The sequence below is a fragment of the Miniopterus schreibersii genome, assembly GCF_964146895.1.
Source record: "Miniopterus schreibersii genome assembly, chromosome: 3".
Taxonomy (NCBI): Eukaryota; Metazoa; Chordata; class Mammalia; order Chiroptera; family Miniopteridae; genus Miniopterus; species Miniopterus schreibersii.
Genome location: NC_138103.1, coordinates 29,391,483 through 29,413,639, shown reverse-complemented (window position 1 = coordinate 29,413,639; position 22,157 = coordinate 29,391,483). Strand labels below are relative to the sequence as shown.

The 22,157-nt window shown below is 44.2% G+C and overlaps 1 protein-coding gene across 14 annotated transcripts in view; it reads left to right on the top strand.

Moving 5' to 3' along the window:
• The window catches only part of CUX1 (cut like homeobox 1), a 337,186-nt gene that overhangs the window by 173,216 nt on the left and 141,813 nt on the right, over positions 1-22,157 (top strand). For all 14 annotated transcript variants that reach the window (XM_081131308.1, XM_081131320.1, XM_081131311.1 and 11 more), the window contains exon 4: positions 13,481-13,559. In XM_081131308.1, the coding sequence (XP_080987434.1) occupies positions 13,481-13,559 (79 nt within the window). The remainder of the gene's footprint in view (positions 1-13,480; positions 13,560-22,157) is intronic.

The window sequence follows — 22,157 nt, the reverse complement described above, 5'->3', positions numbered from 1 at the left end:
AATGGTAGTTCTAGTTCCACCTCTTAAATACTAGTGCTTCCCCAGGAATCAGGCCTGCCTTCTGGGGCTCTCGCTGCAACTTCTCCATCCATGTTCCCTCCATAGCCTCATCTGGACCACTTGGAGGCTGATAGTTCCAAACCTTTGTCTCAAGCCTGGGTCTCTCTTCCAACTTCAGGCTCCCCTGGGGTTCCCCCTTTGGGCCTCTCACAAACTTAAAACTTTCACCTACCCCCAATCATACTCACTTCTGCATTCCCTGTTTCAAGGGAGGTAACCAGCCCCAGTCACCCTGGCCAGAACTTGTCTGCTTTCAAATCCTTTGAATTCTGCTTTCCTCATCTTACTTGGATTGACTCACTCCTTCCTGACACACAGATTTCTGCATCTCTTTCCTTTCCTGTCATTGCCACCTTTTCACCATCTCCCAGCCTCCTGTGGATTTCTGCATATCTTTCCTTTCCTGTCACTGCCACCCTTTCACCATCTCCCAGCCTCCCATGGAGTTGCCTTCCCATCCATTGTAATCATTTCATGTCACCTGCTAACTGCCATTCTCAGGGACTCCCAATACCTTTCCGTGTAAAGCTGCCCACCCCCTGGCTTAGCCATCTGGCCTCTGCCTGCTCTTCAGCCTCTTGTTTCCAGCTCAGCTCCTCTGCTCCAAGCACAGTAGATCCTGCACTTCTGTGAACAGGCCGTTCTGTTTCTCCATGTCTCTGTCTTTGCTCAGACTCCCCTTGCCCCTAAAGTCTCACCCCCTCCCACCACAAAGGAAGCTTATCTGTCGTCTTTAAAACTCTCTTAAGTGTGCACAACACAACATGCAGAACAGTATCTATAATATTCTGCCATTTGTGTGTGTTTTTAAGAAAGGAAGCATGTATACACAGATGCTTACAAGTGCATAAAATATTTCTGGAAAGATACACAAGAGAATTTTTGCCTGTAGGCCAGGCAGCTGGGTGGCAGGTGGACGCGGATAGGAAGGAGACCTATATTTCACTGTATACTTATACTTTTGGGGATCGGATATTTTTATTTTCTTTTTACAATTAAATAGTTTTTAGTATATTCACAAAGTTGCACAACCATCACCACTATCTAATTCCAGAACGCTTTTATCGCCTCAGAAAGAAAACCTATTAGCAATCACTCCCCATTCACCCCAACCCCTGGCAACCACTAATTTACTTACTTTCCATCTCTATAGATTTGATCATTCTCGACACTTCATATAAATGAAATAATAAAATCTGTGGTCTTTTGTGAGTGATTTCTTTCACTTAGCATATTGTTTTCAAGACTTACTGATGTTGTAGCATGTATCAGTACTTCATTCCTTTTTATGGCTGAAAAACAATCCACTGTATAGATATGCCACATTTATTCATTATAAGTTGATGGCCGTTTGGGTTTTTGCCACCTTTGACTAATATGAATAATGCTGCTGTGAACATTCATGTACAATTTTATGCATAGATACATGTTTTCATTTTTATATGCTTATTGGCCATTTGTATGTCTTTGGAGAAATGTGTGTTCAGATTCTTTGTCCATTTTTAACTTAGTTATTTTGTCTTTTTATTGTTGAGTTGCAAGAGATCTTTATGTATTCTGGATACTAATCCCTTATCAGATATATGATTTGCAAAAATTTTCTTCCATTCTGTGGGTTGTCTTTTTCATTTTCTTGATGGTGCAGCACAAAAGTTTTAAATTTGATGAAATCCAATTTATCTATTTTACTTCTGTTGTTTGTGCTTTTGGTGTCATGAAGGTTCACACCTGTGCCCCCTTTTAAGAATTTTGTAGTTTTAGCTCTTACATTTTGGTCTTTGATTCATTTTGAGTTAATTTTTATATATGTATGAGGTAGGGTTCCAACCATGTCCTTTTGCATGTGAATAACCAATTGTCCCAGCATCATCTGTTGAAACACTGTTCTTTCCCCCTTTGAATTGTGTTTTTAGCCTCATCAGAAATCAGTTAACTATAATGTGAGGGTTTATTTCTGGACTCTGTTCCATTGATCTATATGTCTGTCCTTATGTTAGTGCCACAGTTTGGTGACTGTAGCTTTGTACTAAGTCTTGAGACTGTTAAGTGTGAGTCCTCAATTTTGTTTTTCTTTTTGAAGTTTGTTTTGGCTATTTTGGATCCTTTGCATTTCCATATGAATCTTAGGATGAGCTTAGTAATTTCTGCAGTGAAGCCCAGCTGGAATTTGGATAGGCATTACATTGAATCCATAGATCGATTTGGGACTTTTGCCATCTTAACAATATTAAGTCTTCCAATCTATGAGCATTTCTTAATTTCACTTTCAGATGGTGTATATAGAGAGACAATTGATATTTGTATGTTGATCTTCTATTAAGCAACTTTGCTGCGTGCTGTATGTGTTTTTATACCTTTACATTTTTCCATTTACATATATTATCTGTTCACAAAAATAGTATTTTAAAAATCTTAGGTAGGCATTCATTATCTGTGGTTTACCTGTGGAGGGGTGGGGTGCAGCACCACCCATTCTGAGGCCTTCTGGGAGTAGAAGTGGGAGGCTCTGGCCCCAGGGGATAGGATAGCATACTGCCAGGCACATTTTAGCCACTCCTCAAATGATTTTATTGACCAAGTGAAGGAATGATCACACTAGTAAGACAGGCAGACAACACGTCCCACCTCTAAAGTACTCTGCTGTTTGCAGAGATTTTCCTGCTTTGAAGCTGTGATCTGCCTTCCTGTGGCTTCTACCTGTTGATTCTGGGTTTGCACTCTGGGCAAAGAGAAGATAGCTAATCTTTCTTCCCCAAAAGAATCCTTTAGATATATGTTGACAGCCAGAAAGGGCTTTGTACGTGAAAGGGCTTTGTAACCTGGGAAGGAAGGTAGAGATACTTTCTGCTGTTTTTATTGGCTTCACTGTTGTTGTCAGGGTGTCCTCTGCCACAGGTCTTTTCTCCATGACCTGGCATCCTCATCTCCCCACTCCTTCTTCATGGCACTGTAGTCCTCTGGACTTCTCCAGTTTTCTTTTCTTAGAAACTCTGGGGGTTAGCGGGGACTTAAGGAATACTTCTGTCAGTGTATATTCAAGATGCAATTTTGTGTCATTACCCAGGTCTGCACTGCATTGCCTTTTTTTTTTTTTTTTTTTTGTAATTGATTTGAGAGAGAGAGAGAAAAAACATCAGTTTGTTGTTCCACTTATTTATGCATTCATTGGTTGATTCTTGTATGTGCCGACAGGGATCAGACCTGCAACACTGGCTTATTGGGACGATGCTCTAACCAACTGAGCTGCCCGGCCAGGGCCTACACTGCATTGCCTTTGTAACCAAAACTGTCCTGTGGGGTTGTTCCTCCCTGCTTTGAGCAGTGTAGGGATATTCCAGTAAGTCCTGTTCGGTTCTCTGTGATGGAGCATATCATGGACATGATTCCTCCTCACTGAACCCCATCTGCTTGTCACAAATCATGAAGGAATGTGACTTTAAGAAACAAAGCTGGTGGTAGCAGTGGGCTCCCATGCCTGTTTTCAACCTCTCTTTTCTCCACATTGCTCCAGAGGTGACCAGGGTGCTGGGAGAGGGGCTCCCTCCACACTAGGTCTTCTCTGGTCTCCCCATGGAACTCTCACAGTGGCAGGATGAGCACTTAACAAATGTTAAGTAAATGTGTACTTAGCGGAGAATTACTGGGCTCTGCTACTGTGATCTTCCTTCAGAAAATATGCCTGTTCCCTTTACTGGCTGTGTTCAGTTAAAATTAGAGCTCCGAAGCTGAGGCTGCATCCGCGTGTTTTGGACAGGACCTTGGTCATTCTCTCTTGACTTCTAGTATTCCATGTGGCTCTTCAAATCATGTTTTGCTCTTGAAAGCATTCTGCAGCCAGATAAAACTCTTCTCTCATGTCCTTGCAGCTCTTACTGATCCTTATTGGCCTCCAGTCCAGCAGAGCACATCGATTTGAAAATTCTTTTAATGGGCCGTGTTTATTTCTAAATCATTAGCTTGTAAATTCCCAGGGTATAGGCTAGTGGATTGTTTCTGATTGCACCATTGCCACCATGGTATCTTAAATATTGTTTAAGTGTTTATGTCCCCCAAGACTGTAATCGTTTTGGCTTTCTGCTTGGTTTGATAGCAGAAAGGGACAGTTTATGGTGTAGAGGAAAGAGAATACTGGATTTGGATTTTGTGAGGAAGGTTACTGATGTTTACTTAGTTTCTATATACTCCATACCGTACCAGATACTTGATTTGGGGGGTTCTCACTGTTTATTTCCATGGCACCTTAGCAAGGAGGGAATTATTCACCAAACTGATGAAGAGACTAAGGCATAAAGAGTTCAAGCAACCTGCCTTCAGGTCATTCAGCAAGCAGGGCTGGATTCAAACCCAAGTCTGTGTTCCTTCAAAGCACATGTTCTTTCCACGGACAGCTCGGCCTCGGGCCTCATGCCTCAATGCACAGTGCTGGATGTCACCATATCCTTGGTGGGGGGGTTCATATCCTTGCTTAGAGGCCTGCTTCTGAGTGGTTTGGTCAGTTTCTGCATCTGAAAAGTGGTGCTGCCAGTATGGTCGCTCCTTCACTATTCACAACAACCAAGATTTATTCTCCCCAATTTGCAGACAAAGAAACTGAGGCACAGAGAGGTTAATTCAGGGGCTGAGGCACTATTCCTACGTTTGTGCTGGAGCTGGGATTAAACCCTGCTTTTCCGACGTTGTATCCAGGCTTTTGGCCCTGGGTGGCACTGCCCTGCCTATGCGTGGCAAAGCTTAGGCAACACCCTGGAAAGATGAGCCTTTTCCATTTCAAAATACACAGCAGTGGGTAAGCATCGAGACCAGTCTTTCTGTTTCATAGTTTTTGGTGATCCCAAGGCTCTTGTAAAAGTCCATGCCATTGTCTGCATCTATGCCTCATAGCTGGTGTGACAAGGCTCCCTGTGTGTGGCCTGTGGGGCTAGACCAGCTGGGCAGTGCTCGGGCGCCTGCAGCAGCCCTCTTGTTGTACTCCAGTGTGCAACTGAAAGCCTCCTTTCACTGTGAGCTGAGTGTGCAACAGTGGTGGCACACAGACCAAGGCCACCCTCAGGGAGGTTTCGGAGTCACCAATGTACAAACAGCATTCAGTAAGAAAAGCAGCCACAAGGGTATTCCATGCCCACCAAGTGCTAGGCCCGGTAGTAGGCACTTTGCACACATTCCTTTTTAATCCTTTTCTCCATGGTTTCACTTTCCGTGGTTTCAGTTACCTGAGGTCATAGTCCAAAAAGATTAAATGAAAAAGTCCAGAAATAAACAATTCATAAGTTTTCAATTTTGTGCCCTCCTGAGTAGCATGAGCGACATCCTACCCCGGACGTAGATCATCCCTTTGTCCAGCATCTGTATGCTGTAGACTCTCTGCCTGTTGATCACTTAGTAGCTGTCTTGGTTTTCAGATCAACTGTTGCAGTATCCCAGTGCTTGTGTTCAAATAATCCGTATTTTACATAATAGAACACATTTACATAATTTTTATTACAGTATATTGTTACAATTGTTCTATTTTATTATTAGTTATTGTTGGTAATATCTTACTTGCCTAATTTATAAATTAAACTTTATCAGAGGTGTGTATGTATAGGAAAAACACATGGTGTATATGGGGTTCAGTACCATCCGCTGTTTCAGACATCCAGTGGGGGTCTTGGAATGTGTCCCCCGAGAATATGGGGGGGTGACTGTACTTACCAAAAGCCCATGAAGAGGTCTTATTTTTCTCCACTTTAGAGATGACATCACCCAGCTAGTTCATCTCCAACCCCGAAGCCCCTCCCTCTCCCACCTCACCAGGGTGCTCTTGTTCTGACAAGAGCAGTTTGCTGTTCCCTAAACTAGATCAGAGCTTGGCTGTCATGACTTTCCACTTTTTAGACTAGACTAAACTCTGGTGGGTAGTAAAAGCTTTCTGTAAAGCTTTTAATTATAGGAAACAGCCTTCTTCACTCTGATCTTCCAAAGTAATCAATGCCGCAGAGTTCAGCAGTGAATTTCAAGGAATCCCTTGGCCTGTGCAGCCTTCTCTGTCTGGAATCCATCCTTGTTCAGACACTTCTCAGGCAGCCTCCTGTGTTAAAACCTGGGTGCTGGGGACAGATAGAGGAAGTTTCCGCTGCCACAGCCTGGAAACAGACCACAGGGAGGTGGAGAGGAAGCTCACAGACATGAGTCATCAATCACGCAGTGTGAGGAGTGGGCAGAGAGGGATTTGCAAAGAGCTCAGGTGGCCTGGGGAAGTCTGGAGGACACCACGAAGGAGGCATCCCCTAGACTGACTCATGAAGGGAGAACTGGATTCCCTGTGCCTGGGGGAAGGGCAGAGGACCTAGGGTGTAAAGCCCTGGAGGCATGAGGGGCATGGCGTGTTGAGGGGACCAAGGCTTGCAGTAGAAAAGCATGGTCAGTGGGCAGTGTAAGTAAGGGCATGTGGGAAAGGTTCTGGAGTCCCAGCCTAAGGGTGTGGATTGTAGTCTGGGAGTGAGGAGAAGCCATTAGGGTATTGTGACCACAGGATAATGACCTAGGGCCACTGTGAAGGACATATCATGCCCCATGGTAAGGAGAGGCCGTAGTTGGAGAGACCCACTGGGATCTTGCCTGCAGTGTCCAAACTAGAAATGATGGGGAGAGTCAGTTAAGGCTGAAGCATCAAAGGAGGGAAAGAGATTTTAATTCTCAAATCTGATTTCTGAGGCCAAACAAGCAGGGTTTCTTGGTTGATTGGTGGTTAAGGCTGGAGGAGAAAGGACTTACACCTCTGTAAATATTACAGCTTTGTCCTTTTTTTCAGTTCTAAGGAAAGCGTCTTCCAGGTAAAATTCAGGCTTGTACCTATTCTCCCCACATTTCCTTCCTCTGCAGAAAACTGGAGACTCCTATTGAAAATTCAGATAACCATCCCCACAGCCTCAAACCCATCCATTCTCTGAGTTATAGGTGGGTGAGGGATTTTCTATAGGGAATATCATTTTGAGACATAAGCATACCCCTAAAAAATTGTAGCAACCCACTGTAAATGCTGTTTAAGAGTCTTAACAGGTAAATTCTTTTTTTTTAAATGGCAGTTTCTTTTGTTCAATAGCTAATGCTTTGAATTATCCTCTAATGGACCCTCTGAAATTTTGACGCTTAATTTAGACATATCTGCATGATGTTTCTCCTTATAAATACTTCATGGGTCAATAATTATCCCAACACTGAAAACTAGCTCATGAATAGTTCCATACTATTGTCATATCTTCTGTCTCATGTGTTTCTCCCAGGGTTCCTACAAGGCAAGCATTCTTGTCATTCCCTTTCCTTAGACGTAGAAAATAAAATTCAAAGAAGCAGAGGGTACATAGCTGGCTCAGTATTCCAAAATGCATGGTGAAGCCATGTCTTAAATCCAGTCTTCTGGTCTCCAATCTGGTGCCCTTTCTACTTTGTCATGCCATCTTCCCCCCTGCCCTACCCCTGGCAAAAATAATCAAGCTGCAAAACAAACAAAAACTCTTTGGCCCTCATGATATTGGTGGTTCATTCTTTTTAAAAAATATATGTTTTTAGAGAGGAAGGGAGAGGGAGAGAGAAACATCAATGATGAGAGAGAGTCATCAATCAGCTGCCTCCTGCATGCCCCCTACTGGGGATCAAGCCAGCACCCTGGGCATATGCCCTGACCAGGGGTCGAACCATGACCTCCAGGTTCATGGGTCGATGCTCAGCCACTGAGCCACACCGGCCAGTTTGGCTGTTTATTCTTTATTTTTACTTTGTGCTCTCTTCTTAGAGATGTGACCGTCTTTTAGGATTTGAAATAGACTCCTTTACTAGATCATGCCACAGTAACAAGCAACCCCAATCTCAGTGGCCTATGGCAATGGAAGATTATTCCTTTTTCATGTTACATGTTGGCTATGGATTGATTTGATGCTGGCACCATGTGTTGTCTTCGTTCTAGATCCCAGTGGAAGAAGCAGCTCCTATCACTTCATACTGGTTCTCACAGCAAAGAGAGAAAGTACAATAGCTGAACCACACAGTCGCTCTTAAATCTTAAGCTCAGACATGGCAAACGTCACGGTCACTTATACTCCATTGGCCAAAGCAATTCACTCGGTCAAGCATGATATCAGTGGGGCCCGAAAGCACCCATGTGGAAGGTGCTGTTTCACCACAAGTCACATGGCATTGGGCAGAGATATGCAGTGCCTCCTACAGGGTGGGTGGACAGTGATTGGGAGCAATAATTTAACATACTCCCCAAACTTCACAGTGCAACTCTCCTGGCACCAAATGGTTGGGCACTCTCACCCTTTCTAAATCTCAGGGGACTTGCAGTTGATTTCCATGAACTTGGTCTCCAAACATGGCCTCTGAGTTTTCATACCACTGTAAGCAAATATTGATTGTTTGAGATTTAGAACCTTTATATAGACCTTTATTTTTAATTTAGTTGATGTTACAGAAAAACCAAACTCAGGATTATAACATGATATTGCTGGAAGGCTAAATGTTGGATCCTGGAAACTTGCAGTAGAAACCCCTGGGGTGAAGCTTGCTAGAGTGAGGACATAGCTCACCGCACAGAGAGCATACTCGAGTGTGTGCAGTGCACTGGCTCCAGCCAAATGGCTGTCCTCATTTCTGCACACGAAAGAAATGCTTACTGAACAAAGAACTCTTTACATATTAAGCATTTTCAGAAATATTTAAAACTGGATACGTTAACCATTTACTCACTTGTTGACCAATTTAGGTACATTTTTATTCACACTACTGTGAATAAAACCTACTGTGTCTAGTCTTTGGGAAGTAAGGCTGTTGAGGCAAAAGCATAGTTTGGGCTTTCAAGGAATTTAGGATCTCCTAAGGGATTGTTATCTTCCATTCTTGAGCTATCCCATATGGTGATGGGAGTGGCTGCAGCAGGGAGATGGATCAGCTGAGCCTCAAGGATCAGAGGAACATTCCAAGGAGGCGCCTTCCAGGCTGCGGGGAAATTGCTCATGTATTCAGGGAACTGGGAGTAACCCGGGTGTGGCTGGAGTGTGAGGTGTGGCAGGAGGGGAGGCTGATCCCTGGAGCAGAACAGGTTTTACCCAGGGCCAGTACCTGAGCACAGTCAGAGCTTTTCCACATCTGTCCCAGTCCTGCCACCTGTCTTTGCCCTTCCTCAAAATGGCTTTAAAGGAGGGGGGATGGTACACAGAATCTCTCCCTAAGGCTGTCTTTCCAGATTAAGTAGCCAGAATGTCTAACTTCAGTTCCTACTTTTAACCATCTGTGCCTTAAGACCTCACCCCAAACCTCTTATCATTCGCAGACCTCTTCCCCCTCATATGAGGGGCTGTCACGATGACCCCTGGCTCACCATCTCAAAGGCAGCTAGCACATGGGCCCAAGCACCTGCAGCGGTGGGGGGGGGGGGGAGCATGAAGATGAGGATGGTACTCTTATTTCTACCTAACTCACTGAATGATAAGCAGTCAGATAGGGCTCTGCTTCCCAGGCTGTAGTTGTGGATACCAAGAGGAAAGCTCTTGCACATGACAAAGTCACTGTCATGGAGCCCTCCCCTGTCCAAGCAATGAGCTCATCTAACCACCCAGTCTTAGGAGGTGGGCGCTGCTGACCTGCCTGGCTCCAGAATCCACCTTCCTCCCTCCGAACTCAGAACCCTACCAGCTGGAGGGAACCAGGCACACACATTCTGGGGGAAGTGGGGCTCACCCTGGGCCTCAAAGCATGCATAGGTCTTCAGCAAACAGAGATGCAAGCGAAGGGCACTCAAGTAAGTGAACACACAGAAATAAGATGTCCCAGGAAGCAGTACCGGAAAGCCCGTCACAGAGAAGAGGGAGCTGGCAGAGGACAGATCAAAACCCAAACTCCAAGGCCTGGTCCTGGACATGGGGAGGAGTCAAAAGAGCGAACAAGCATAGAAAGTATCAATATTCCTAGAATCAACAAATTCTTCTGGGGTTGAAGATCTTATAAGGGGACTGGAGGGACCTCATCAAGTAGAACCTCAACCACATGGAGTACTCGTCACCTCTCTTAAGAAACCTCATAGTCCAGTTGCTTAATGAATTAATTAAGCTCACTGGCCCAACCTTGATCTCTCAGGACTGGGTTTGCATTTTCTTTCCTTTGTAGAAAAGGGAACAGGAAGAGGGCTCGCAATCATGGTCCCTGTATCAATTTGCTAGGGCTGCTGTAACAAGGTACCACAAAGTGAGTGACTTAAACAGTAGACATTTATGTCTCTCAGTTCTGGAGACCAGAAAGCCAAGATCAAGGTGTTGGTCTGATTGGTTCATTCTAGGACTGTGAGGGGACATCTGTTCCGAGCCTCTCCCCTGGTCTTCTGGTGATCTTTGGTGGTCCCTGGCTTGTAGACACATAATGCCATTCACTGCCTTCATGTTCACATAGAGTTTTCCCTGTGTGAGTGACTGACTGTGTGTCTACATTTCCCCTTTTTATAAGGACAGTCATATTGGATTAGGGCCCACCCTAACGACCTCATCTTAACTTGATCACCTGCAAAGAACCTTTTTCCAAATAAGATTACATTCATAAGTATTGAGCAAGGCACAGTTCAACTCATAACAGTCCCCAAATGTGCTGTGTAGAGTACCAGCCCCCACCTTTATGTCCCATCAACAACACAGACAGGAGATTGAAGATGGCATTTCAGGATCCTTCCAGGTCCCATTCTTTGTCCACCACAGACGTAGCCACACTTTGTACACTTAGAATCCCTGAGAAGTGAGGGCCTCTGTGTTGAGAGATATGGAGAGCAGCCAAAGTATCTGCTTTCTGGGCAGATACTTTGCTCCCATGGGTACACGCTCAGGTGAGAGAGAGACCCAGCACACAGGGTGTGTTCCAGATATCTGGAGAGGCAATTCCAAATCATTATTACTCAAAACATCTACAAGGGTGAGAAGAAGTAGGGTTACAGTTGTTTGTGTGGGAAAAGACATGCAGGTTATGATTATTACAATAGCTCACAAGTGTAAAGCTATTTTGCCCACCCCAGTGGTTAACTACAGTTGAAATAGTACTATTAAGACATTTTCCAAAATTTGTAATAGATATTGTAAAAGATTTATGATATATTAGTAAAAGAAAGCACAATATGAAATTTTACATATGGTTTGATTTCAAACACAAGGTTTTTAGCAGCTTTATTGAGATGTAATTCACATACCATATAATTCACCCACTTACAACCTGCAGTTCATTGATTTTACTATATTCATGATGTTGTGCAACCATCATCACAATCAATCGCAGGACATTTCATCCCCCCCAAAGAAACCCTGCCTCCCTTAGCTGTCATCCTCCAAACCCCACCCTCCATTCCCAGCCCTAGACAACCACTAACCTACCTTCTGTCTCTATAGTTTCCCTACATGCCTACCTTTCATTCAACTGTATATTTTTAAATTAGAAAAAAAATTGAAGGGAACTACAGATCCGACAGAGGATGACTTTCACCAGTGAATAGCAGAATTATAATTTTAATTTTCTTCCCTTTATTTTTGGTATTTTTCTAATTATACAATGAGTATGAATTGCTAATCAGAAGGAAAAAGTCATTTTAATTTTAAAATAAAGAGAACTGTTGTCATATTTAAGTAGTCTTTGCGGATTATTCTGAAAACTTCTCCAACATTTAAATCACAACCTTATTTTACTGGGGGAAAATGTGTCCAAGTTCCAAACAACTGATTTCAAATAGCAGCTTTGGAGCACAGTTGTTAGAAGTGGAAATGCTTGCGTCGCACTGGTTTGCTCTGCACTGGATTGATTCCTAAGACCAGCTAGCCTGTGTCCCGCTCCTCAGGGTTTTCCCGTCCTTAATCAGGTACCTGTCTCAGCCTTCAGCAAATTGTTGCTTGTCTCAGGTGAGAGGCCTTGTAATTAAACCACATCCTTTTGCCTCTTTAATAACGTTGGAAACAGAGTATAATTCTGTGAGGGGACGGAAGGAATATATAATTTAGTGTCCATTTCCTGAGCCAGTATGAACTTCGTGCATGTAGAGTCTTGCATGCTTCAGGTGTAAAAAGTGATCTGTTGTCTCAGCAAGTGCGTTATGTGAGCAAAATACATACTGAGTCCTTCTAAAAGTCAGAGGCTCTTTGGATCTGTGTCTAGCATACTCGGGATTTCCATAAGTCACCTTTCTTTGATGAATAGACTTTACACTGGAGGGAAACAAGCTTAGCTGGGTTAGTTTGTGAGACAAATTGGTCCAGTCCACCATCACAGAAACTCATCCGTTGCCTTTGCTAGAAACCAGGGCTTCATCCTTGACTCACCTGGTTCCTCTGTGCCTCATATCAACTCAGCTGGACCCTGATCTCTCTCATTGGCCTCCTCTCCTCAATCCCCACCCCAACTGCCCTGCACATTACTCACCTGGGCAAAGGCAGCAGCCTCTGAACATTTGCCTCCTTTCTGCCCCTTCCTGACCAGATGCTGAAGTTCATCCTCCATGTGCACCAACAGCCCTTCATAATCTGATCCCCTTACCTGTCCAGTCTCGCCACCCACCAGTCCTCCCCATGTGTCCACGTTCCCACCCCAGCAGACCTCCATATTCCCTGGTATGTTACTGCCCCATCCATGGGTTCTTAATCTGAATTCCATGAATAGAACACTAGTGGATATGTGAGTGTCCTTAAAATAGAATGCATAATTGTGTGTTGTGTGTGTGTGTGTTGTGTGCGTGTGCACATGCGGGGGGTGGGGTGTATTTCTAGGAGGACAATCCTTGGCTTTCATAAAATTCTTAAAGATGATCTATGAATCCCCAGATTTAAGAACTGTTCTGGGTGTTTGAATGTGCTCTTCCCCTTTCGTGGAGTATCTCACCTTTCCACCCTGGTGAACAGCTCCTGAGGACCACTCAAACACCACCTACTCTCCTGCTTGATGTCCCTTTCTCTTCGACCCCATTGCTCTCTGCTTACCCAGCACTTTCCAGACTGGGATTTCATTGCTTGTTTACATACCTGCTGTCCCTTTCTGCCCCACCTCCAGCAGTGTCCAGCACACAGTCAGCCCTTAGTAAATACTGGCAGAAGAAGGAAAGAGACCAGGAAGGGCGCTGGGCCATTTTCTCAATGAAGAGCCACACTCAGTTGGGTGATAGTACAGAGTGTTGAAAATAGCTTCATCTCAAAAGCCCTGCCCTTGACTTGCACACCCTCAGGAGTGGGGCCCACGTGGTTTATCTTCCTTTTGTATGTTTGCAGACATTTCCTCTAAGAAGTTGAAGGCCCAGCTGTCCGGCATTTACATGGAGAAATCAGACTTCCATTTGCCATGGGAACTTACTAGATGTGTAATGATTTTTAAATTACCTCTTGACAAATATTGAACTCTTTGTTTTTCTTTTCTTTCTTCCTTTCCCTTTCAGATTGATGCACTGAGTAAAAGAAGCAAAGAAGCTGAGGCAGCCTTCTTGAATGTCTACAAAAGATTGATTGATGTCCCGGGTAAGCCCATGCACTGATAATCCACCAGTGGGCATTGTGTCTGGAGAGTTGGTGGGTTTCAGGCTTATTTGTCTCAGCTTTCCTAAGAGAATTATGCCATCATTGGCAACTTCCCCATGAAACCAAGGAGTTCTGGAAATGGGAACTCTCCAAAACCCAGACTTTGGGTAGGTATGGAAATTAGATGCACTTTTGTTAAAGTCATCACATAACCACCAATGAATGCTTTTGCAAATGTGAAAACTCAGATCTGTGGGGCTACCTTTAGCTTTGGTATAAAATGCTGCCCATTTCACAGGGAAGAAATAGAACCTGTGTATGTGCTATGCAGACATCGTGGATATTTGTGCTTCTGGGTTGACTGATTCCACAGTCAGAAATAGCCCTGATAGGGTACCTAGAATACCTCACTCCCCTCCCTGGTCATCCAGGGAACCAGTGACCACTGGCCAAGTTATTCACTTAAGGTTTATAGCCACGGGCAAGCGGTAGCCCAGTTAGCTATAACTAAGGACTGTGTGTGGATTATTGACATTATTAGAACTATTTTAACAAAGCAAAGCAGCAACAGGTCTCCTTTACGTCTGAACTTGCATTCTAATTCAGGTCCCCTGTGGACTCTGCTGTACCCTTTGGGAGCTGGGATTAATAGAGGTCACCCCAAGCAAGGGACAGCAGAAAGCACTTTGGACAGGAAGTAGGGAAATTCAGATTCTCTTGCCAGGGCCTTGTTATGGGGTCTTTATCACAATCCTTTTCCTTTCTGGACCTCAGTTTTTTCATCTTTGAAATGGAACAGTGGGGGGGGGGACAGCCTAGTGGTAGAGAATGGTTTTCTTTGTTCTAAACTTTTGCTGTCATGGGAGCTATTCAGCACTTGGTTCCAAATTCTGGTCTTTTGACTTTCTGCAAGAGTTTGTAACCAACTAGAGGTTCCCTGAAGACTCTGGCTGAGGTTCATGAGAGGCCTCCTTCACAGCAAATAGACCATTGGATGCCCAGGGTGCTGTCTTTCTCGGGTACTGGCACCTTGGTGGTCCCATTGGCATGATGTTGTGCAAATGCAAGTTTTGGTTGGTTACTTAGTTGAAAGGGGTCTGGCTTATTTCATCTTTGCCAAAGACCCAGAACCTTTAACTGCTGTTTTCTAACTAACCTACACTCTCCTTTTTTAAAGTCCAGTTTTTACCTAGGTTTTCCCTTAGTGAAGTTTCTCAGCTGGGCAGCCACTTTAACAAATTGTTGGGTTTCTTTTTCTGTCATTATTTTCTATCCTAATTTCCCATAGAAAAAGATGAGACCTTTTTTTTTTCCCCATCAATGATCTTTGCCTGAGCAGACTTTATTCTTGTTCACATATTATTTTTATCATAATATGGGCAGATATTTACATTCTGTGGGGGGTTTTTTCACTTAACATTATACCATCAGCATTTTTCCCATATTGATGTTCTTTGTAATTATCATTTTTGGCTAGAGAATTAAAGTTTGCAGTTTCGATTTAAGATGGTGGGAGCAAATAACGTTCAGTGTTTTCTGTAATAATAAAAGTCAAGCATAGTCCATCTGCATACCACATAAATCACTTTTACCCACATCCCAGGTATTTCTTTCTTACAAATGCTGTGGTCTGACAAACAGTTCTAACAAGTTGTTTGAGAAGCTTGAGTGGAGCTTGGAGCACTCTACCTGTGTTTTGAAGTCTTGCTGCTCAGATGAAGTAATCCTGTGGCTGAGGTTTACAGGAAGGGCCTGGTCAATAGCATTGCATTTACTGACAGTCACACAGTTGTGGGGAGTCAGGTGCCTTAACTGTCTGTGTGCTTCAGGCTTCAGTCCCGCCAAACCCAGAAACATTGGTGGGGTACGTTAAGTCTTCTAGTTTCAAGAAACATCAATTGATGCTATCTCAGAAAACTACAGGAAGCTCTTGAGAATAATGGGACCGGTATTTCAAGTATGTGCCATGTGGCCCAGCTCCAGGAGCCCAGGAAAGCCAACCAGCCACTCCAGGAAGAGGCAGAGCCAGAGTCGCATGCCTCAGAGACTGGCACAATAACCTGACTGAACCATCCCCACTTGCCACCTCTTCCGGAAGTTTTGTTTGTGGGTTTTCTTGCTTCTTATCTGCTGATTCTACTAGAATGAAAGCTCCTTGAGGACAGCTTGGGTTTATCGCTTTATGCCCAGCACCTGGAGCAGGGCCTGGCATACCACAGGTGTGACATGTTGAACAACTCAATGAGTTCATCGACCCAGAGCCACCCTGGAGTCCTTCACAGCTGAATTCACGAAAGGTCACATTAGTAGCTCTGAAAGCTTTATCTCTGCCCAGTCCTCACTTTTGAGTGTCAGCTTGCATATCCAGCAGCCTCCTGGACATATCCCCTGGGATGGCCAATGGGCACCCTAAAACCACCCAGTGTCCAAAGGAAACCGTGTTCTCCCTGAGTTCCTTCTCTTAGGAAGCAGCACCATCTTCTGCCCAGCTGCCCACACTGAGCACTGAGCCACCAAGTCCTGGCCATTTTCCCTTAGAATGTTCTCGATTCCATCCACTTCTCTCCATCTCAGCTTCTGCCTTCCACTCAGTTCAGTCCTTCTCATGTCTACAGTAGTTCAACACCAGGCTTCATGTTTGCAGGATTGCCTCCTTCTAGCCCATTCTCCACACTGCCGGCAGGCCAACCCCCTTCGCAGCTCACCTCATCTTACTCCTGCAGATGAACCTGTTGAGATGCTGCTCCCTGACCTCCCAGGTTTGGCTCAGGTGTGCCCTTCTCACACACACACCCTGCTCCTCGCAGCCTGTGTTTCCCTCTGTTACAACTACTTGGGACTCGGCTGTTTTCCTTTCTGGCTGAGCAAAGTGATTGGGGCAATGTGGTTTTATCCCCAAATATTTCCCTAGTGTCTACCCCAGTGCCTGCCATGTAGCAGAAACTCCATTAAATATATGTCAAATGAATTAATGGATCAGATTATTTCTTCAAATGCTTTCTGAGGTTTTTTGGTCTCAGGTTTTAATTGTTTACATTGAACCATATTTTAGAGGTTGACACTTTCAATTGAGGGAGAGCACGTTGGAGCATGCTAGCAACCTAAATGGCAGGAGAAAAGAATGTGTCTTTCATTGAGTTTGAGCCGTTTAATAGCTCTCTGAACTCTCATTTTGCTTGGTGTCACTCTATAAAGATTTACCTGCCTGCACAGACATTTATATGACACTTAGCATTTGGGGTTCATCAGACCAGCATATGCACTTCAGAGGCCTTGGGTTTTGTGGCTGGTACTAATGTCCAAAAATCTGTGTTTGGTTTAGCAGCTGTCCCACTGGCACCCCAAGCTTTACACACTCAGCATCAAGCCCCGGGATCTCCCTCCACACCAACCCATTTCCCTCCTGCTCTCCTCTCCTTCACTGGTGTCACTCAGCTGTTCAAGGGGAAAGCATTGGAGTCACCTAGCTCTTCCCTCTTCTTCATTGTCCACATCCAATATCCCAAATAATATTATTTTTCCTTCCAAAAGCTCCTTCTTATTAAAGACACTGAATAAACATTTAAACACACACTCATCCTGATGAGTCCTCTGAACAATTAAAATAGTAAAGATTCTATGTATATGTTCTTTCTCCTTTGCTACCAGATCACTCTGCATTCCCTACTTAATTTCAGAGTATTTTAAGATACTTTTTATTATAAATATTCTGCTTACTTTAGCCAAAGCACACACTCCTTCCACAGTGCTGCGACCCTTATTCCCTGGGATTTCTCAGTTAGCACCTTAGACGCCGCCCCCTCGCTGTGTCTCAGGAACCATGCTGAGCTGCCGCAATAGAGCAGTGAGCAAAGCAGCCAGATAACTTCCTGTTCTCGTGGACTTTAGAGTCTGGTGGGAATGTGGGCATTAAAAAGTAATTACACAAGTAATTATTGAATTTTAGGTGTGGTAAGTGCTTGGAAGGCAGAGCCCATTGGGCATAAGAGTGTAGAATGAGTAGGATTGGGCAGGCTCAGGAACAGATGCCCTGGGGTAGTGAGCTTGGTGAGCAAGGGAAGAGGGCAGTAAGGAGAGTGTCCAGGTACTATATCATCTAAACCAAGACTCTGTCAGTAGTCAGGGTGCGCTGTTAATAATTATACCCCCGAGTAAAGGGCATACACCAGTGTGGTCACCCAGCTGCAGAGGGGCCTGGCAGATTATGTGAAGGACTCTGGACTTGAACAGACAAACCATTAATGAGTTTTAAGCAGGGCAATAATATGACCAGATATATATAATAAAAAAGTCATCCTGACTGCAATTTAGACAACAGATTTGGAAAGGGGTCCAAGGTGATATGGGAAGGGAGAGATGAGGTTTCAGGTGGCAGGAGTGAAGAGGAGAGAAATGGATGGATTTCAGCTGTATGTAGGAGGTAGACTGGATGGTTGAAAGGTGACTAGCGCAGCTTTAGCCCAGAACTCAGTTAACACGGCTTATTTTCTTCATCTCTGGGTAACAATACTTGTTTACATGGTTTACTTGTTTATATGGCTTTCAAAATTAAAAGGAAGACCAACAAAAAGTTTGGAGATTTAGCCTCCTGTTCCTAATTCTGTTATCATCTCTAATTGTTCTTTTAATTGAAAATGTTCTTTGTCTTCATTGTCAACATCATAGCAATAGGAGAATAGTTTCAGATTCATAAGTAAGTTACAATTTTATGTCATTAATCTAGGTGGCTTCATCTGTCAGTTTTATCAGGGATGTAGTTTTATATCATAATCGTGTATATGATCAACAGAGAAAGCTTAAACTTGCAAATATTTAAATTTTTTATTTTAATATCCCTCTGATTGAGATTTACACTTATTTGCTAACAGTTAGCCATGAGGAAAAGTATTGTAGCCATCTGCCAACAACATGACTTGGTAAGGACACCTAGGCGAGCCCCCTCTCCCCCAAATGGGGAGTTCCTCTAACCAGGAGGCCAGTGTCCTGCATTGGAATCTATTTGTGGGTGAGAACAGAGTTCAGTGACCACCTGTCAACAACAGTGATCCTGGGTGTGCAAGAAAAGGTTAAAGGTGTGCTGTTTCGTTATTTTCATGCATTCCCTCGGCCAGCACTTGCTGCAGTCTGTTGTGTGCCAGGCCCTTGACCGTGCACCTAAGATACAAATGCAGTTGAGACTTGACCCCTGCCCTCCCTCGATGTCTGTTTGGGTGGTGGGAGACTCTACTGTACTTTTTAGAAAATATTCCATAATTAAACAGATTAAGTAGGCAGCCTCCATCCCTTACTGTAATGAAGCAAGAAATAAATATCTGTGCTCTTAAAATGTGACCCTCTCAGATAGCTGGAAATATTCTGAAATGACCTCCTTAAAGCCTCTTGCATAGCTGGAATTTTATTGTGCTCTGAGTACAGTTATGATGGCATGCATAATCTGCCAGAAATTAACCTTGTGTGGGTGACTTGCTCTTGCTTCTTGATAATTTTCAGATTTTTTACAATGAGCATGTATTTATTTCAACAATCAAGGGGAAAAGCTTAAATCAGTAAAATATTCAACTTGAGATCTTAGTCTCTGAATAGCCCTTATTAATGGGTTACAGATAACTTAAGTGGTGGTCATTTGAGTATTTGTCCACACTTAATAATTTCTGTAAAAGACGACTGTGACTTTTTTGTTCCAGAAACGTCTTGGTAATGGCTTTTTTTTTTTCCTTCTTTTTTTTTTTTGGCCCGGGTTGGTGTGGCTCAGTTTGTTGGAGCGTCGTCTCGTATACCAAAAGGTTATTCAATTCCCGGTCAGGGCACATACCTAGGTTGTGGGTTCAGTCCCCAGTAGGGCATGTACAGAAAGCAACCAGTCCATGTTCTCTCTCACATCAATGTCTCTTTCTCTCTCCCCCACCTCTATAAAATCAATATGCATATTCTCAGGTGAGGATTAAAAAAAATAACAGTGTAGGTTTTTTAAGTTCCTAGAAAGGAGAAAAAGAGACAAAGTTGGTGGAGCTACCACCTGTGCATTGGTATTGCAGAAGTTTGCTTGGTTGCAGAGTTCCTGGGAGAACCTCTTTGCAAGTTCTCTTTGCCTCTATCTGTGCCCCCTATATAAAGAGAATCATCTTTCACTCCTTCCTAAGATGTGGTTTACGTTCTACAGACACAAACCCTTCAAACACAGAAGCAGTGCCTGGAAGAGTTTATTTTAAGATTTAAATCTTAGGAAGCACATTACCAATGGTATAAAATATTCATTGACTCATGTAACACTGCTAGACCTCAATGTTTCATGATTGACTACTCTTACTTTATGTCCATAGAGTAACTAGCCTGCGATTGTTGGTAGAAGGTGTTAGTTTTCAGAATTCCTGAAAGAGAACTGGCTTTAGAGAGCCCATTCTGTAGGACAGTCCATTTTCAGAACCCACTCCCAAAAGCCCCTAATCTGAGGTGCTCCTGGGGCCACATTTCTATTTGGATTTAGGAAAACCTTCTCTCCTGATGAATAACCCCATCAGCCTAGCATTTGAGAATCCAGAAATAAAGTGGAACATCACTTTTGAGAACTACTTTTTAATGCTCCTTCATGAGAATAAAATAGTAATTCAGGCCTTTGTACTCCTCACTCTGGTTTGAAGTGAGGACACACTATTGGTTACAGTTAGAAAAAACTATTCTTTTCATTCTCCTTTCTTCTTCCCTGTCTGTCCCCTACTCAAGGATCCCATAGCAGGACTCCTGGAAAAAACTGTCAAAATCTTACGATTTAGCCCTGGCTGGTATGGCTTAGTTGGTTGGGCATCTTCCCATGCACCAAAAGGTTGCTGGTTCAAGTCCCTGTCAGGACACATGCCCAGGTTGTGGGCTCCGTCCCCAGTAAGGGGCATGCAGGAGACAGATGATCAGTGTTTCGCGCTCACATCTATGTTTCTCCCTCTCTTCCTGTCCCTCTAAAAATCAATAAAAAGTCTTTTTTTTTTTTTTTAAATCTTGGGATTTGGCCGGAAATACTCCTTGCTTCTCATACCAAGGTTTTAATTGACGAGCCACTTGGTGGCATTTTTGAAGGATCTAGAAATGTGGCTGCTCCAGCTAGATCCTATGAGGCTATTCCATTCCATGTATTCTAGGTCTCCTGGTGTTGGCAGAGGAGCCAATGCCCAGACCCCTCCAGAGAGAACTCTAAAACCTCAGGTGCCCAGATGGCAGGATTCCCTTTACATATTCTCAGTTTGCCTTTATGAAACATTTTCATTCTGGGAATCAACCACTAGCGCCATAATGGAATCGAGGTGGAACCAGGGCTGCAGCCTCAGAATGAAGGTGTGGGTTGCAGATGCCCTCCTGCCTCCTCCCTGGGCTGCAGGACTGAGCTGCTCCAAAGTAGCCTCGAGGACTAGAGGACAGGCATGCTTTACACAACACTGGGATCCAGACAAGGAAGCAACTTTTCTCACTCTCCTTGGCCAGGTTGAAACGAATTTGGGGCCTGATCAGCCTCTCTGTTTTGCACACCATATGTCTGCAGGCTGAGAAAATAGCTGTAAACATTCTCAAGAAAGGCAAACGTGACAAGATGGGTGTCTGAATTGCTTGTTGCTGCATTTGCACGCTGCCCCAACTCAGGGCTCTCCCTCTGTCCCTTGATACTGGGCTGTAGTGTGAGAACTCACTAGCTGAGAGGGGGAATCCTTGGTTTGCTTGCGTGGGGCAGTGTGTCGCCTCTATCCCCCCTTGCCATAACTGGGGTGGTCCTGGCACACTTGATATCTAGACAGCTTTTCATCAGTTGCTCATCAGCATGCTAATTGCTGTATGACTAATTATGCCCTGAATTCCAGTTGATTTTCTTAATGAGACAGCTGGGTTAATTATGTAATCGTATGATTACATTAGCCTAGAGTGCCCTGGCAAAAAGTAGCGTCTGCCTCACTGTGATGTCATTGCAGGGATGGCACTCACAAGGGGCACATTCACCCTCTGGCTGATGGCAGGAGACAGCCTGCAGAGCCCTCTGTGCAAACACGGGCTTGGGTTTTGTGAGGTTGGTCTTCTCAGTCCTCACAATATATGGAAAAGCAGCTCACCACTGGCCTGGCCTTCTCTAACCCACCATGCTCCCCACCCCCTCCCCAGCACACCCTGGACCCACCTAATCACCCCATCCAATAGGAAGCCCTGCTTTCCAGCCTCTGGCTCTCCTTAAAGTCAGCAGTGTCCTCTTCTTCCGGATTCTCTGCACCAAGATGGTGGGGTTTGTCAGTGTGTGACAGTGATCCAGGGAATCCAAAACAAAACATACCAAAGTCCCTGGAAAACCACTGTAAGTTAGTTTACAGAAAGTCTGCACAGCATAGACTGGCCCCAACCTTATGCCTACTGTCCCCGTACATGAACCATTTCAGACCTCTCCATTCTAATCTCCACACATCTCATATTTTACTGAGAACATGCGTGTGGTCAGACGAGGATGACATCTTCCAGCCCGACCAAGTCTCTACTCCCCATCATAGCAAAAGTCCTCTGAGAGTCAGTTATGCCTTCTGAACTCACCTCCACCTGGTTACACTCCTCCTTCTCAGACTTTTGTGGCTACCT